The sequence below is a fragment of the Prionailurus bengalensis genome, chromosome C1 (assembly GCF_016509475.1).
Source record: "Prionailurus bengalensis isolate Pbe53 chromosome C1, Fcat_Pben_1.1_paternal_pri, whole genome shotgun sequence".
NCBI classification, from domain to species: Eukaryota; Metazoa; Chordata; class Mammalia; order Carnivora; family Felidae; genus Prionailurus; species Prionailurus bengalensis.
This window is the reverse complement of record NC_057345.1, coordinates 53,909,295-53,925,573: the sequence shown is the minus strand read 5'-3', so window position 1 is coordinate 53,925,573 and position 16,279 is coordinate 53,909,295. Positions and strand designations below refer to the sequence as shown.

At 45.0% G+C, this 16,279-nt stretch overlaps 1 protein-coding gene across 5 annotated transcripts in view; it reads right to left on the bottom strand.

Moving 5' to 3' along the window:
• The window catches only part of AK4 (adenylate kinase 4), a 75,839-nt gene extending 61,211 nt beyond the window's left edge, over window positions 1-14,628 (bottom strand). Inside the window, exons 1-2 of one of the 5 annotated variants that reach the window (XM_043575186.1) lie at window positions 14,535-14,628; window positions 13,694-13,971 (exon numbers count right to left, since the gene is read on the bottom strand). In XM_043575186.1, coding sequence (XP_043431121.1) covers window positions 13,694-13,838 — 145 coding nt within the window. In that variant the 5' untranslated portion in view covers window positions 13,839-13,971; window positions 14,535-14,628. Of the gene's footprint in view, window positions 1-4,051; window positions 4,140-13,145; window positions 13,478-13,693; window positions 13,972-14,450 lie in introns of those variants that run through there. The other 4 variants (XM_043575187.1, XM_043575190.1, XM_043575188.1 and 1 more) reach the window with 4 other exon arrangements.
• Between the last annotated feature and the right edge of the window lie 1,651 nt (window positions 14,629-16,279).

The window sequence follows — 16,279 nt, the reverse complement described above, 5'->3', positions numbered from 1 at the left end:
TCGCGCTCTGTGCTGACCGCTCAGAGCCTGGAGCCTGTTTCGGATTCTGTGTCCCCCTCTCTCTCTGACCCTCCCCCATTCATGCTCTGTCTCTCTCTGTCTCAAAAATAAATAAACGTTAAAAAAATTAAAAAAAAAAAACAAAAAAAACAGCCATCATACCCCTAAAGGAATTTGAGGAAGGAATTGATTCCGAAACACCTTCCTATTTATAAACTCAATGTGGAATTACATGAAAGCCCCAAAGGACAATTCTAACTTTCATGCCTGTAATTGTTCCACCTCTAGGTTTCAATCAAAATATCCTTAATTGTAATCACCTCCTCTCATATATGATCCCTCCATCAAAAACACCCTGCTCCCATTTTTCTACCTGCCAGTACCTTACCCATCCTACAAGGCTCAGTTCTAACACCATCTCTCCCACAGCTTTCATGGACTTTTTCATCCAGAAATAGATCAAACAACTACTAAGCACTGTCTGACGGTATGTCAGACACTGGAAATACAAAAAGAACTCTATAAGTTTATACAAATGACTTTAGTGTTCTTTACACAGAGCCCAACCTGGGGTGGCTCGATCTCACAAACCAGGACATCATGGCCAGAGCCGAAATCCAGAGTCGGACACTTAAACAACTGAGCCACACAGGCACCCCTTCAGTGTTCTTATAAAAAATTTGTCATTCTTTTATGGTTTTTTTTAAATGTTTATGTTTATTTTTTGAGAGAAAGAGTGCAAACAGAGGAGGGGCAGAAAGAGAGGGGGACAGAGGTCTGTGCTGACAGCAGAGAACCCGATGTGGTGCTCAAACTCACAAACTGTGAGATCATGACCTGAGCTGAAGTCAGACACTTAACCAACTGAGCCCACCCCAGGTGCCCCTCATTCATTTTTTCTGCCTTAATAAACAATTAATTGGGTGTATGTTTTACCTTGTCATCTCCTTAAAGGTAGAGACCATTTTTGATTCCTATTAACAGGGTGCTACTGGAATATGCCGAATTTAACAAGTAGTTACTGATATTTGAAGTCTACCCATTTGTTGACATTTTAACATCTTAACTGTTCTCCCTACTTTCATTCTAGAACCTTCCAATCTAGTTTACAAATAGCCAGAGTGATCTATTTAAAATGTGAATGGGGGTGCCCGGGTGGCTCAGTTGAGCTTCCGACTCTTGGTTTCGACTCAGGTCATGATTCCAGGCTCAGGTCATAATCCCAGGCTCAGGTCATGATCCCAAGTTTGTGGGATGGAGCCCCGCCTAGGCTGTGCACTGAGTGTGGAGCCTGCTTAATATACTCAATCTCTCTCTCCCTACCCCTCTACACCTCTTGCATGCACTCTCTCTTGCTCTCTCTCAAAAAAACTAAAAATTAAAATAAAATAAAACAAACAAAAATAGTATATTTCTTCAAGCAGAATAGAATATGAATCAGATTGTCAGTACCATATTTAAAAAACAAGGGCTTTACCTTGGATTAGGCAATGACACCAAAAACCTCAAGCTACAAAAGAAAAAAAACAGCTAAACTGGACTTCATCAAATTTTAAAACTCTGTGCTTCTAAGGACAACATCAAGAAAGGTAAGAAGGCAACCCACAGAATGGAAGAAAATATATGCAAGTCATATATCTAAAAAGGGACTCATGGGGTGCCAGGATGGCTCAGTTGGTTGTGTCCGACTTTGGCTCAGGTCATGATCTCACAGTTTGTGGGTTCGAGCCCCGTGCCAGGCTCTGTGCAGACAGAATAATACTCAAAATAATAAATAAATGTAAAAAAAATTTTTTTAATAAATTAAAAAAATAAAAAGGGACTTGTATCCAGAATATATAAAGAACTCAACACAGAAGGAACATATGAGGCCATCTAAAAAATGGATAGGATAGACATTCACCAAAGAAGATGTACAAATGGTCAATAGCACATGAAAAGATGTTCAATTATCATTAGTTCTTAGAGAAATGTAAATCAAAATCACAATGAGATACCACCTTATGCTCATTAGGGTGTGAAAATCAAAAAAGACATACAATAACAAGTATGACAAGAATATGAAGACATTGCCACCTTCATTCATTGTTGGTGGGAACATAAAATGGTTGAGCTGCTTTGGAAAACAGGTGACAGTTCCTCAAGATTTTTGAAAAACTTTTTTAATGTTTTTTTTTTTTTTGAGAGAGAGAGAAAGAGAGAGTGCGTGCACGCAAGGAGAGGGGAAGAGAGAGAGGGACACACAGAATCCAAAGCAGGTTCCAGCCTCTGAGCTGTCAGCACAGAGCCCGATGTGGGGCTCGAACTCATAAACTGCAAGCTCATGACCTGAGCCAAGGTTGACTGTTTAGCTGCCTGAGCCAGCCAGGCACCCCAAGATGTTAAACATAGTGTTACCATATGATTCAGCAACTCCACTCCTAGGTATATACATGACAAGAGAGATGACAACATATATTCACATAAAAATCTGTATATTAATGTTAATAGCAGGAAACAACCCAAGTGTCCATCAACTAATGAATGAATAAACAAAATGTGGTATATCCATACAATAAATATTACCTGGCAATAAAAAGGATTGAAGTAGTGATACATAACTACAACATAGTTGAACTTTGATTTGAAAACATGCTTAGTGAAAGAAACCAGAGACAAAAAGTAGTATCTTGTATGAGTCCATTTACCCGACATATTCAGAGTAGGCAAATCCATACCAACAGAAAGTAGATTAGTGATTGCCAGGGGCTGGAGGGAGGGGAAATGGGGAATGACTACTTATGAGTGCAGTTTCTTTCTGGGGTAATGAAATGTTCTCAGATTAGGCAGTAGTAATGTGATGGTTGCATGATGCTATAAATATACTAAAAACCACTGGAACCACTGGTTTTATACGCTATATAAGGATAAGTGCTATTGTAGATATCTCAGTAAAGGTGTTATACATAAAAAATAATGACAATAACAACAAAACCCCAGTCACTCTTCATACAGTTTCATGGAACCCCAAACTCCTGACCATGCCTCAAAGCCCTATGCCAACCTTTGCAGCCTCCCCTTCTACCATCTCCTTCTTACTCACAGTGCTCCAGAAACACTTGCCTCCTCTCCTCCAGGAAAAACTCACTCCTACTCTAGGGTCTCTCCACATGCCCTTCCTCTGCCCCCAAATCTTCACATACCTGGCCCCTACCCTCACTCAGGGCTCAGCTTAAACATCATCTCAGAGAGGCCTTCTCCAACCCACAGTCTAAAGTGGCCTTCCCAGGCACTGTCCATCACTGCACTATCATATTTTAGGGGGAATACTTATATAGCATACAAGGCTTAAAGCATAAGGTATACAAGGTTACCTTGACTATTTTTCCCTTGTTTATAGCCCATCTCCCCTCCTGCCATAACAAGCAATCAAAACGTTTGTTGAACTAAACTGACACTAGTGAATTTACTATTGAGATGGTTAGAGACTATATAACTGATATTACAAAGCAGATCACCTTACAGGGAGATGATAATGAATGCCATATTATAGATACAGATGGGTATAAGAGGAATTTCAGAGAAAAAATGGTATGTAGCTGCAACAGCTGTGGAAAACTTCACAGAAGCGATGAGACTGAAAATAGACTTTGAGAGATTAAGTGTGAAAGGCATTCCAGGAGAAAGATGCACCTGAACAATGCCCTTCCCACCTTGTCCATGACCTCACAACACTTCACCCACACACATCCCACCATGACTCATGGGAACATAATGCGAAACCTAGAACTTGAACCCGAAATGGTGAGTGCCTCAAGGGTTCTTCTGCATGCCTCCTCATACCTAATGTAGGCATAGAAACATCTGCCAAATGACTAACGAAACAGCAGGCTCAGGTATTATTCCAGAAGTCTTACCATTACAATGAATGGTAATTTCTACCTCCTCACAGTTGCATAAAGTTTCTATTTTAGACCTTTTGGGGTTCTTTTTTTGGGGAGGGAGGAGGAAGTCAGCGTTTCCTTAGATTTTTGTTTTAAATGTTTCAGGAACAGAACAACAAAACACATACCTCTAGACTACCCTGGAACCTGCTGACCTCAGTGTACTTGTGGAGAGCTGAGCTGCAATGATGCCCTGGCCATCCATTGTTCCGTGTCCTGTTTATAAGACATGAAGTGGATATTTCACTATGTACTGGAGTACCTGGATGGCAGCATGACATAATGGGAAGTTTAACCCTACCTATGGAGTCCCAAGTTTGACTACTAGCTTCTCTACCTTACTAGCTATTTGACCTAAAGCAAGTAATCCGACCTCTCTGAGCCCATTTCTTCATTTGCAAAAGGATGTAGTAACAACTGCTCTGTAGATTTGTGTGTAGACTAGAGAATAAGACACATCCATTAGCCAGTGCAGGGCCTAGCACATGCTCGACCAGTGCAAATGTTAGTCATCATAACTAACATAAGTGGCAGGAATTATAAAGTGCCAAAGTCATAGGTCGTAGGTCAATAACAAAGTGCTGAAGAACAGAAAACAATTGATTTCTAGCTTGTTGGGAATTTGATGAACAGGAGTGACTGTGCATTATTTCAATATCATCAGCCTCTCTGGCTAAATAAGGGATGCTTGCTGCCAGGTCTGTCATTTAACTAGTACCAAGAACTCTTGGAACTTGGACATGGGACTGTTAAAATATAACATCAGCCATCTAATTGTACTTCATGAAACTGTACCAATGAGACCTTTTGGACTATGTCTTAAAGGTGAACTTGAGAACTAAACATTAAAGTGGGGGGGGGGGGAGGGGCACAGAGTAATTCAAAGCCTCTACTACCTGATCATGCTTTAAAAAACAATCTAGTTTGCTAAAAGAGCTGAGCTATCTGACCCACTGTGTAAAAAAATACTGTCTAAAAGTTTACAAGAAAAACAATTTCCTAGTCCTTACATCTTCTTACAACATGCATTACACAGATTGCTTAAGAGCAGAGTAGCCTAATACCATTTAGCAATTTACTTGGTAGATTTTAAAGGAAATAGGCAATTCAATATGTCCTCTATAATGGGTAGATTTGTAGCTAATAGCCTGGTACCCAACTTATGAGTTTCATGATCAGGTGCCATCACTTGAGTTCTAGGAAGTTTGGAGCAGAAGTGTAAAAGCTTCATAAATTATGATGCTAATATATTTGTGTGTATCTTAAAGATAAGCACCAAGTAATGAAAACTGGAAAAAGTGATATGTAGCAGGTACAGCAACCTTTTCCTTTAATAGCATAATAAGAGATGAATAAAGGCCAAAATGGTAACACACAGGTGTGATCAAGCCACAAGAGCAATGATCTCTTGTGGACCATACACGAGCTCTGAAAGGAGTTCCAGTTATATGGTGGCAACAACCATCCCATCTCCTCACCTGGCAGCTGGACTCATCCATCAAAACTTAGCTCGGGAATCATCTCTAGAAACCCTTCCATAATCTCACCACGTTCTCAATGCTAGGTTGGCCATACTACCCCATATCCCACAGGACCTACACATGTACATCTTCCAGCCTCTATTACCTTATCCTTGTTTACCTGCCTCAACCTCCTTCAGGAAATAGACTTTGTCTCCCTTCTTTGTATCCCACAAGTCAACACTGCTTGGCAGTTACATATTTGCTGAAAGACATGGTTACTAGGACATTCAAGTCCTAGTCAAGCATGCTTTGTATACCAAAGGACAGTAAGTAACCTAAATTCCATCAACAGAAGATTAGTTAAATCAGCAGTTCTCCAAGTGAGGTCCAAGGACCCCAAGAGTCCATTAACACCCTTTCTGGGGTCTGTGAATTCCCCCTTTCTCTAACTACACATCTATGTGAAGCCAAGTATTCTTTCTGTACTTTAACCAAAACAACACAGCACACAAACTGAACGAAGAACCAGATAGAAGAATCCAGCTTTCTTTTACAAAGCAAGACATTGAAGAGATTTGCAAATAGATTAAAACAACACTATTCTTCTCAGATTTTGTTTTGGAAAATAGTTATTTTTCATAGAAATGTTAATATGTAATGGATTTATCGTCATGTTTAATGAATTCACAAACATTTTTTTAAATTTCCCAGTTTTAACTTCTAATACAGTTAGTAGCTAGAAGTATAATCCATCTAAAAGGCTCTATTGAGACGCCTGGGTGGCTGGCTCAGTCAGATAAGGATCCAATTCTTGATTTCGGCTCAGGTCCTGATCTCACAGTTCATGAAACCTGAGATTGAGCCCAGTGTTAGGCTGGGTGCCAACAGCGTGGAGCCTGCTTGGGATTCTCTCTCTCCTCTCCCTCTGCTCAAGGGTGCTCTCTGAAAACAAATAAATAAATTAAAAAAAAAAAAAAAAGCTCTATGGAGTGCTCAGTGAGTTTTGTTTTGTTTAGAAAGAGTGGGGGAGGGGCAGAGAGAGAAAGAGAGACAATCTTAATCCTCCACTGAGCACAGGGCCTAAGGCAAGGCTTGATCCCATGACCCTGGGATCATGACCTGAGCCAAATCAAGAGTCAGACATTCAACGGACTGAGCCATCCAGGCACCCCTCAATGAGTTTTTTTTTTTTTTTTTTTTTTTTTTAGTGAGTATGCGTGGGGGAAGGGGCAGAAAGAGGGAGAGAAAGCACAGCAAGCAGGCTAGGGTCCACACTGTCAGCCCCAGGCCAAACTCGGCGCTCAATCTCAGGAACAGTGAGGTCATGACCTGAGCCAAAATCAAGAGTCAGGTGCTTAACCAACTGAACTACCCAGGTCCCCCTCAATGAGTTTTAAATGTGAGACCAAAATGTCTGAGAATGGCTGGTTAGAAAAACTATGGTACAACTGTAACATAAAATTATGGGTCTGGGCACCTGGGTGGCTCAGTTGGTTAAGCATCTGACTCTTGATTTTCTGTTCAGGTCATGATCTCCTGGTTTGTGAGATCAAGCCCCACATCAGCCTCTGTACTGACAGTGCAGAATCTGCTGGGGATCCTCGCTCTCTCCCTCTCTCTCTGCCCCTCTCCCAGCCATTCTCTCTCTCTCTCTCTCTCTCTCTCTCTCTCTCTCTCTCTCTCTCTCTGTAAATAAACTTAAAAAAAAAAAGGAGTATATGGCCATTTTTCAAAAGGAGTAAGATAGATTGATACCTGCTAATAGAATCCATGTCTAAGCTATACTGCTAAGTCTAAAGAAAGATATGAAAAACAAAATATAAATTTGTACTTTTTAAAAAAGAGGCTACTGCCATCTATATATATGCTATATATGTATGCATAAATTCTCTGGATGAACATTCAAGAAAAGTAACTAGTAGGTATCCTGGTAGAGAGAGGAACCATGGGTCAGGGAACATGTATTCCTATAGAGAGTAACTGGGGAACCACCGGTCAAGGAGGGGAGAGAGACTTTCCACACCATTTCTGGTGTAGTTTAAAATTTTACCATCTGCACATATTACCTTTCCAAAAAAACAAAAGTGGGATAAAAATTATATTAAAAGAGTACAGGGGCACTAAGCTCATATTAAAGAACACATTGTAATGGCATTAAAAAATAATAAATGATATGTTGTGCAATAAAGCAAGCAATTTTTGGGGCGCCTGGGTGGCGTAGTCGGTTAAGCGTCCGACTTCAGCCAGGTCACGATCTTGCGGTCCGGGAGTTCGAGCCCCTTGTCAGGCTCTGGGCTGATGGCTCAGAGCCTGGAGCCTGTTTCCGATTCTGTGTCTCCCTCTCTCTCTGCCCCTCCCCCGTTCATGCTCTGTCTCTCTCTGTCCCCAAAATAAACGTGAAAAAAAAATTTTTTTTAAAAAAAATAAAGCAAGCAATTTTCAAAATAGTAATACAAAGTTTATTCTTGAAATTCAGTCTGGAAGGATATACTGTTTTTAAAAGTATTAACAGTATTTTTCCTTCCAGTTAGTGGGATTACAAGTGTTTGTCTTATTTATTTTTCTTGTTTTTTTTAAACCTTTGATAACTTACACATACTATTTTTATAACCAGAAAAACAAGGAGAGTTCAAATACATATGTATCAATGTATGTGTACCCATGTCTATACTTAAATATTTAGTAAGCCAAAAACTACATGAATAATTTAGAACCTATTATCTACTTTTCAACCAAGCCCTTGACTAGAGGCTTGTAAGCTAATTTTTTTTTTTTTTTAAGTAGGCTCCCCACACAACATGGGGCTTGAACTCATTAACCCTGAGATCAAGAGTTGCATGCTCTACTGACTGAGCCAGCCAGGCACTCTTGTAAGCTAAGTTTAAAATTCCTTTCTTCTACAGTTTAAAAACTACTCTGATCCAGTCATTTTATTTCTTTTTCTTTTTAAATTTTTTTAAAAATTTTATTTATTTTTGAGAGAGAGAAAGAGTCAGAGCACAAATGGGGGAGGGACAGAGAGAGACACACACACACAGAATCTAAAGCAGGCTCCAGGCTCTGAGCTGTCAGCACAGAGCCAGACCCAGGGCTCCACCTCACCAGCCATGAGATCATGAAGTGAACAGAAGTCTGACCTGAGCAGAAGTCGGACGCTTAACCAACTGAGCCACCCAGGTACCCCTAGTCATTTTGTTTCTAGTAACCTATGCCAAGGAAAATATATTTGCTGAATGATTTACATGCAGGGACGTTCATAAGAGCATTATTAAACAGCAAGTAACCCAAATGTTCCACACCAGAGTAGTTAGGCACACTCCAGTTCAACCCTAAGGCACATTCACCCAAGTGCTAAGGCCAAAATCCTAGGACTGATCTCTGGGCTGCTTTCTCTCCATCACTGCTCACCACCAGCTCATTCATCCCCTGTAAACTCTGCCTTCATTTGCATCCTAAAGCCCTTCATTTCTCTCTGCCTTCACAACTACCCCCCAATCCAAGCCATGGTCCACTCTCCTCATCTACATTGGTCTTCCTGGTATCACTCTAGCTTAACTGGAGTCACTTCACACAGCATCCCAAAGTTCAACTTTTAGAGTAAATCCTTTCATGTCATTATCTTATTTAAAACTCTTCAATAGCTTTTCAGTGCCCTTTAGATAAAATCTAATTCACATTTTCCAAATTTTCCACAAGGTACAACTAAAGCTCCTTTTAAAAAATGACCACACTGGGGTCACCTGGGTGGTTCTGTTGTTTGAGCGTCCAACTTTGGCTCAGGTCATGATCTTGCAGTTCATGAGTTCAAGCCCCACATCGGGCTCTGTGCTGTCAGGGCAGAGCTGGCTTCAGATTCTTTGTCCCCCTCTCTGTGTCCCTCTCCTGCTTGTGCTCTCTCAAAAATAAATAAAAAATGACCACACTGGGTCCACCTGGGCAGCTCAGCCGGTTGAGTGTCTGACTCAGGTCATGATCTCATGGTTCACCAGTTCGAGCCCCTGTTGGGCTCTATACTGACAGTGCGGAATCTGGTTGGGATTCTCTCTCCCTCTCTCTGCCCCTCCCCCACCCATACTAGCTCACTCTGTTTATCAAAATCAACAAATAAACTCAAAAAAAAAAAAAAAGACCACACTGAAGACTGCTTAGATTCAGCTGTTCATGTAACCAAAGCAGATGTACTCTCAGGGGACACCTTACTCAAGTCACAAATTGTTCTTTCAACACCCATAAAAACCCTCAAAGAAACCAGGCATTGTAGAGTGGACCTGTGGAATAGACAGATCCTCCAAAATCGTCAGACCCTTGACCCGAGCTATACCCCAAGTCTTACCAAGCTAGAAAAAAAAAAAAAAAAAAAATGGAACATAGCATATTCCAGAAATCCTATTAATATTCTACAGAACAACTATTTAAATTTGTTTGATATCTTGTTCAACTCTGTCAAGTCTCTAGATACAACCTCTCTATCCTCCAAGACTCAAAAGTTTTCACTCTTACATAAGATACACATTTATACTTAACAAATGCAAAAAAAAAAAAAAATCCAGAGCCCTCTGAACTAGGTCATCTTTTCACAGAAAAGAGGCTCAGGCCATAGTCTAATTTGAAATGCTGGTCCCATATGCAAACCCCAGCAAAAGCTGCAATTAATATTAATTAAGAGCAGTTGGGGCATCTGGGTGGCTCATCGGTTGGGTGGCCGACTTCGGCTCAGGTCATGATCTTGTGGTCCGTGAGTTCGAGCCCTGTGTCAGGCTCTGTGCTGACAGCTCGGAGCCTGGAGCCTGTTTCAGATTCTGTGTCTCCCTGTCTCTGACCCTCCCCCATTCATGCTCTGTCTCTCTCTATCTCAAAAATAAATAAACGTTAAAAAAAAAAAATTAAAAAAAAAAAAAAGAGCAGAAACACGTTTGTTCTTGAACATTCTTTCACCCAATCAAGTCCAGGATGCTTCCAAATGGAAATCTGCCAATTTTCCTGTACTTGAGATAGGAGATCCAGTACAGAATACGGTGATTTTTTTAAAGGGTGTTTGTCCAACCCTTAAAACGGGATTCTCACATCCTTTCAGAGGGAGGTTTCAGCCACTATCACTCAACAAATGGAGACTAATGTCTCTAACAAACTTCTAATAAAGTTTTAATAAGACCCACTACTAAGCACCAGCAGTGTGTGTGCACCCACATTCATACACATATACACACAAACACAGAAAAGCTAATATTCTTTATGACAGAATGTAGGACCCACCTCCTGGCAATCTATAATTCTCCCTTCTATTTACTCATGCAATGCATGCACTAAAGAAAATGAGAAACTTGGGGCGACTGGGTGGCTCAGTCGGTTGAGCAACTGACTTCGGCTCAGGTCAAGATCTCACGGTTTATGATTTCAAGCCCCCGCGTCGGGGTCTGTGCTGACAGCTCAGAGCCTGGAGCCTGTTTCAGATTCTGCATCTCCCTCTCTCTCTCTGCCCCTCCCCACTCATGCTCTGTCTCTGTGTCTCAGAAATAAACAAACATTAAAAAAATTAAAAAAAAAAAAAAAGAAAGAAAGAAAATGAGAACCAAAGACTTGGGTGTGAGTCTTCAAATAAAGTCTTTGATTAAGTCTCAGCCTACACTTCTTCAGGCCAATTAGACAAAGTCAAAGGGTGACAGCTATCATGAGACTGACTAATCTCAGATCCATAGAAGGCACAAACTTTTACCATAAATCAAAACTGAACAGAATGGACTCAATTGCTGGAGACTATCTGACTCTTGGATAGTAGACAGAATTTGTGACCCAAAGACCTGTTGAACTCTTTCTATGCATTAAGTACTTTGCCATATCCCTGACCTTGATTGAAGTCTCTTCAGAGGGTACTGGAACATGGTGAAGTTAGAAGTGACAAGTGACACATGATTATCTTAAATACTGCTACAGCCCTCCAGTACCTAGAACACTGTCTGACACATAGCAGGTACTTGGTAAATACAGGATGAATCAGACAGGCATTTGCTGTAATGCATTGTAACTGTATGTGACAGCAGCAACAGAATCAACAAAGCCACGCGCAGAGGAAAGAAATGAATTCTGCCAGGGCAGGTAAGGGAAGACTTCCAGAAGCAATGAGTAGCCCTTCCCTGGAAGAGCATTTTTTCAGCAGGCAGTGGTTGCAGGAAAGCCATGTGGACAGGAGTATTCCGGAATCAAGGTTGGAGCAGATGGCCTGAGCTACTTTCCAACTCAAATTCCTACCAAGGTTTTCTTTCCGGGGGTTCTGTTATGCTTCCTCATCTTCTTCAAATGTTCCAACTATAAAGGTATACATACAGAGGAGCTGTTGTGCTTCTCTATCAGGAAATTAGCTAAAAGCAAACAGGCAAAAGAAAAATACCGTGGAATGTTTTGTTTACCAGGCAATGAGCTGTGAGATTCTAAGAAACTTCTGCGAGAAAAATAATCCAAGAAAACCCTCTAAGTCCACTAGAAACAAGCCACTTTGAAAACAAATTGCTGTCCTTCATTTTTCTTCTCTTTCCCTGATAAACAGTTTTTAAATTGGTTTATAAAAAAAACTACTTGGTACCCAACAGAAAAAGAAAATCTAAACATTTTGTAGTCATGTCATACTGTAGGGAGAAACACTTGGAGAAAATGAAGCTGTGTGAAAGAGAACAGAAACTAAAATCCAAAAACCAAACAAAGTTTAAAAAAAAAAAGTGAGAATAAGGGAAAACAGCAAGTGGAAAGTTTTCAAAACCTCTAAGAAAGTTCTGAAGTAAGCCACTTCCTATCACATTCTCTTTAAAAATGGAAAGGGCACTAATCCAGTCTGGGATGGACAGGGTGAGGTCTTTCAGGCCAGAAGGAAACGAGTCCCCAAGTCAGGTAGAGAGAATGCTAAGAAACGGGCCCAATGCCACTTAAGCGTTTCCTCCCCTGACCAAGTCTCTGGCTCCCTACCACGGAGAAGCTAGAGCCAATCACAAAACCCTCCGGCTGAGAGCCAGCCTTCCCTCTCACACTGCTCTTCCCCCAAACTGCATTCCAAAACAAAAAGAATAAAATGCATTGAAAAGTGGTATTAAAATTAAAACAGACCCAACTGAGGCAAGAGAAAATTCAAGGTGCAACCTGGTACACACAACTTTTCCTTCTGAGAGATGAGGGGCAGCGGGCGAGTCTTCTTGAAAATCAAAATAAAAGCTTGCTTTTGCAATGTTTAAGAGATAAATAAAACTCTGCCTTTGAGATACTTCCTAGATACTTCCTAGATTCCTAGGTTTTACGCTGTTTTCCAGCACAGTCCTCTTGAAACTAATCTGTGCTTCTGTAATGAAGATCCCTGGGTAATTAGCCCACGGATGGGCATTAACCACCCCGGACACCGCTGAGGGCGGTAGAGAAGCTCCCGTTTGCAAATACCAAGTTTTCATAAAGGAGTTGCTTATTATGAGAATATGCATCCCAGAAAGGTTATGTACCAGCGGCGCAACAGCTACCTCTTGCCTGTCAATGCCAATTCATCAGGAACTGGGGTTGCCGTGGGGGTGGAAGGAGAGGGTGAAGGGCCCTATTGAAAGACTAAGCGATCAGGCGACTTACATCCCCAAATTCACGACGCCAGCCAAGGGAGGCATTCTCAAGAAGCCATTTCCAGGGAAGCTGGATTCAAAATGTAATTTCTCAGATTGAGTCTCCTACTACGTAGTCTCCTAACGGCCAGGCCCCGGCTTGCGAAGGAGGGGTGTTAGTGGTGAGAGTTTACCTTAGAAGGCGGCAGCGGACAGACAGGCCTTTCAAAGCCACCAGGGCTCTGCCCGGAGGCCCAGGGTGACGCGGAGGGGCAGGAACAGTGCGCGGCTGGGGGCCCCGCGGCGCCACAGGTTCCCCAGAGCGCAGCGGGACCGGACTCCCACAGGTGGGCGGCGAGAGCGGGGGGACGCCCCAGTTCCCCGGGGACGCGTGGGCTGGGAGGGCTTATCCTTAAGGAAGCAGGGCGAGAGGGAAGCTCGGGGTTTTCAGCTGTCTGGTTCTCCCTCAGCTGGGTGGTTACAGGCTTTTCCCCAAGGCAAGAGGAGTCCAGGCGAGGAGAGGAGAAGCATGCACCTCCCACCCTCCTCCCGGCGAGCCTCGGCACCCTCCTGGGGCGCGGTTAAGCCGCACCACCGCGGGCCACCGTTTGCATGCTCCCAGGCACGTAGGAGCCTGCACGACCACATGCGGGCGGGGGAAGGGCGCCCGGGGACCGAGGAGACCCGACCCAACCCGATCGCGCTACGGCTCACCCCCGCCCCTCGCCCCCGCACCCCTCACCCGTGTTGGCTTTGATGTTCTCCCGCAAGAAGTGGCCGCTGGAGAGATGCTGGAGACCAAAGCTCTGAGCGATCCTCTGGCACACGGTGCCCTTGCCCGAGCCGGGCGGCCCAAGGATGACCGCGCGCAGGAGTTTGGAAGCCATTGCCTTCGCCAGGCAGGGAGGGGGCGGCCAAACGGACAACCCGGACAGCGGCCTCAGAGAAGCCCGGGGAACTTTATGGCTTCTGCTTCTGCCTCTGACACTCTCCGCTCGCGCGGGGACTCGCCGGGCGCCCCTGCAGGGGGAAGGAGTGACTTTTGAGACAACCCCTCCCTTCAGCCCCGCGCCGGGGCCGGCTCGAAGGCGGAGAAAGGCGCCACGCTACCCATCCCCGCCCTCCTCGCCCCCACGCCGCGATTCAGGACAAGTCCGGAGTCCCCGCCCCTGGCGGGGTCGAACTCGGGGGCTCTGAGGGCGGCCCGGCCAGGCCCACCTCTATCCCTTCCTCTTTCGTTTCCCACGCGGCGTTCGAGGAAGGGGCCGGGCGGCCTGGCATCCCCGCGCCAGTCTCCACCGAGGGGGACGCCGGGAGGGGCGGTGACTCCAAGCGCGCCCCCAGTCGCCCCACGCACCGGTCGGCCTGGGGGCTGAGCCCCAGCCCCTACCCTCGCACGTGGGCAGCGCTGAGTCTGCGCCGCGGCCCCTCCCCAGCGGCTGTCAATCCCCGGGAGTCGCCACGGCCCCCGCCGCCCGCGCGGACCGCCCAGCGCCCACCTCCGCCGAGGGCGGACGGATGCGCTCCCCGCCGCGGGGAACCCGAGTCCGACGCCTCTCCACCCCAAGCAGTCAAACACACACCTCGTCTGGGACGCGGCGCTCCGAGAGGCTTCCAGCCCGGATCCCGCTGGGCGGCGCCGCCTCCGCCCGCCCCCACTCCGAGCCCCAGCCGGCCGCGCGGGACTCGCGCCTTACGTAAGCCGGGGAGACCGGCTCCGCGCGAGCTGTCGGCCGGCGCCCCCTCCCCTTCCCGCCGCTTGGCTCCCACTCCGCCCTCCCAGCCCACGTGCTCCCCACCACCCTGCGGGGGGCGCCAGGACTCAGACCCACCTCTTGCACTCGCCCGGGGACCCCGTTTTTACTGTCAAGGGGAAGGAAAAATACAACTTGTTGAGTGCCTACTATGCGTCAAGTTCAGGGCTAGTGGTTTCCTTACGCAACAACCGTTCCAGATATTCACAGATGAGGAAAGGAGGCTTGGAGTATCGCCATTCATTCAACAAACGTTTGTTGATCTCCTACCCTGTTCCAGACACTGTTTTAGGCGCTTGGCATATAGCTGTGAATCAAAGAGGTGGAATCTTGCCCAGAGTGCAGCGGGAGTTTTGAACCCTCATCTGCCTGGCTCCAAAGCCCAGGCTCTTTGGGGAAGAAGGAAGGAGGAAATGGTCACTCACCTGGGCTCGGGTTTTTAGAGCCTACTAATTTCAGGACTTCAGGGCCCAGGATGTTGGCACTACAATTAACAATTCACTAAGTCCCAGGGGCACTATCTCCTCCCTCCCTTCCCCTGCGTATCCCCATCCATATTCTCTTAAATCTGCTCCCACTCCCCACATGGCCCTCATTTCCCACTGAGACTAGTGTGATAACTGCCAGCCCATGTAAGCTGCTAGCTTCCGCTAGTCTATCCTCAATGCAACCGCCAGAGACACTGGTAAAGTGCAAATCAATTTCTATTATTTCCTCACCTCGCATAAAAATCATCCCTTCAGGATAAAAAATCTTACAAAGGGACACACAGGTGCCTGCCAAAAACCTTTGCAAATTCCCCTGCCCCCTCCTCTTTCTGCAGGCCTCCTGCCTTTCAGGAAATCAGTGCAGGATTTTCAGTGCAACTACCCATGGCTCACAGACGGGGAGGGAGAGCGTGGAGAAGAACCTCCTCTAGAGTCCTGGCTGCACTGTTTGTGTTGGGGGCTGGGTGAAGAAGAGTGTGGCAGAGTATTCCTTTCTGCCCCTCCCTGGCATCTTCAGCCCTTCTCCTTTAGTAAGTTCTCCATAGACAGACAGCCAGACAGTGCCTAGTCTCTGGCTACCTGGGAGCACACCCAGGCCACCCACTTCAGGCCAGTGTTTGTTCCATAGGCTCATCCCCTTGTCAAAAATATCTCAGGGTTTGCTGTAGACATCAGGAGGTTGTTACCCTGAACCCCTTCAGCCCTTCACCTGGGAACAAAGAGAGAGAAGAGCTTATGGGAATGTGGGAGTGACTTCAATCTTGCCTTTTCTTCCCTCCATATGCTGTATAATATATAGCAGATACTTTGCAGTCCTCCTCAGACATGAGCATGCTTCAGAATCACTCAGAGGGCTTGTTAAAATAGATTGCTGAGCTCCTTCCTCGCATTTTCCGAATCTGTGGGTCTGAGGTGGGCACTTCTAACAAGTTCCCAGATACTGCTGAGGCTGTGGGTCTGGAGATTAGCGCTGGAAAACCGTGATTTCCACACTTTGAAAACCAATGGTCTACCACATTGAGCATCGAGACGTGGAAGATGTGTGGTTCTTAATTCCTCTGCCTGCTATGGGACTTTTGGCTCTTA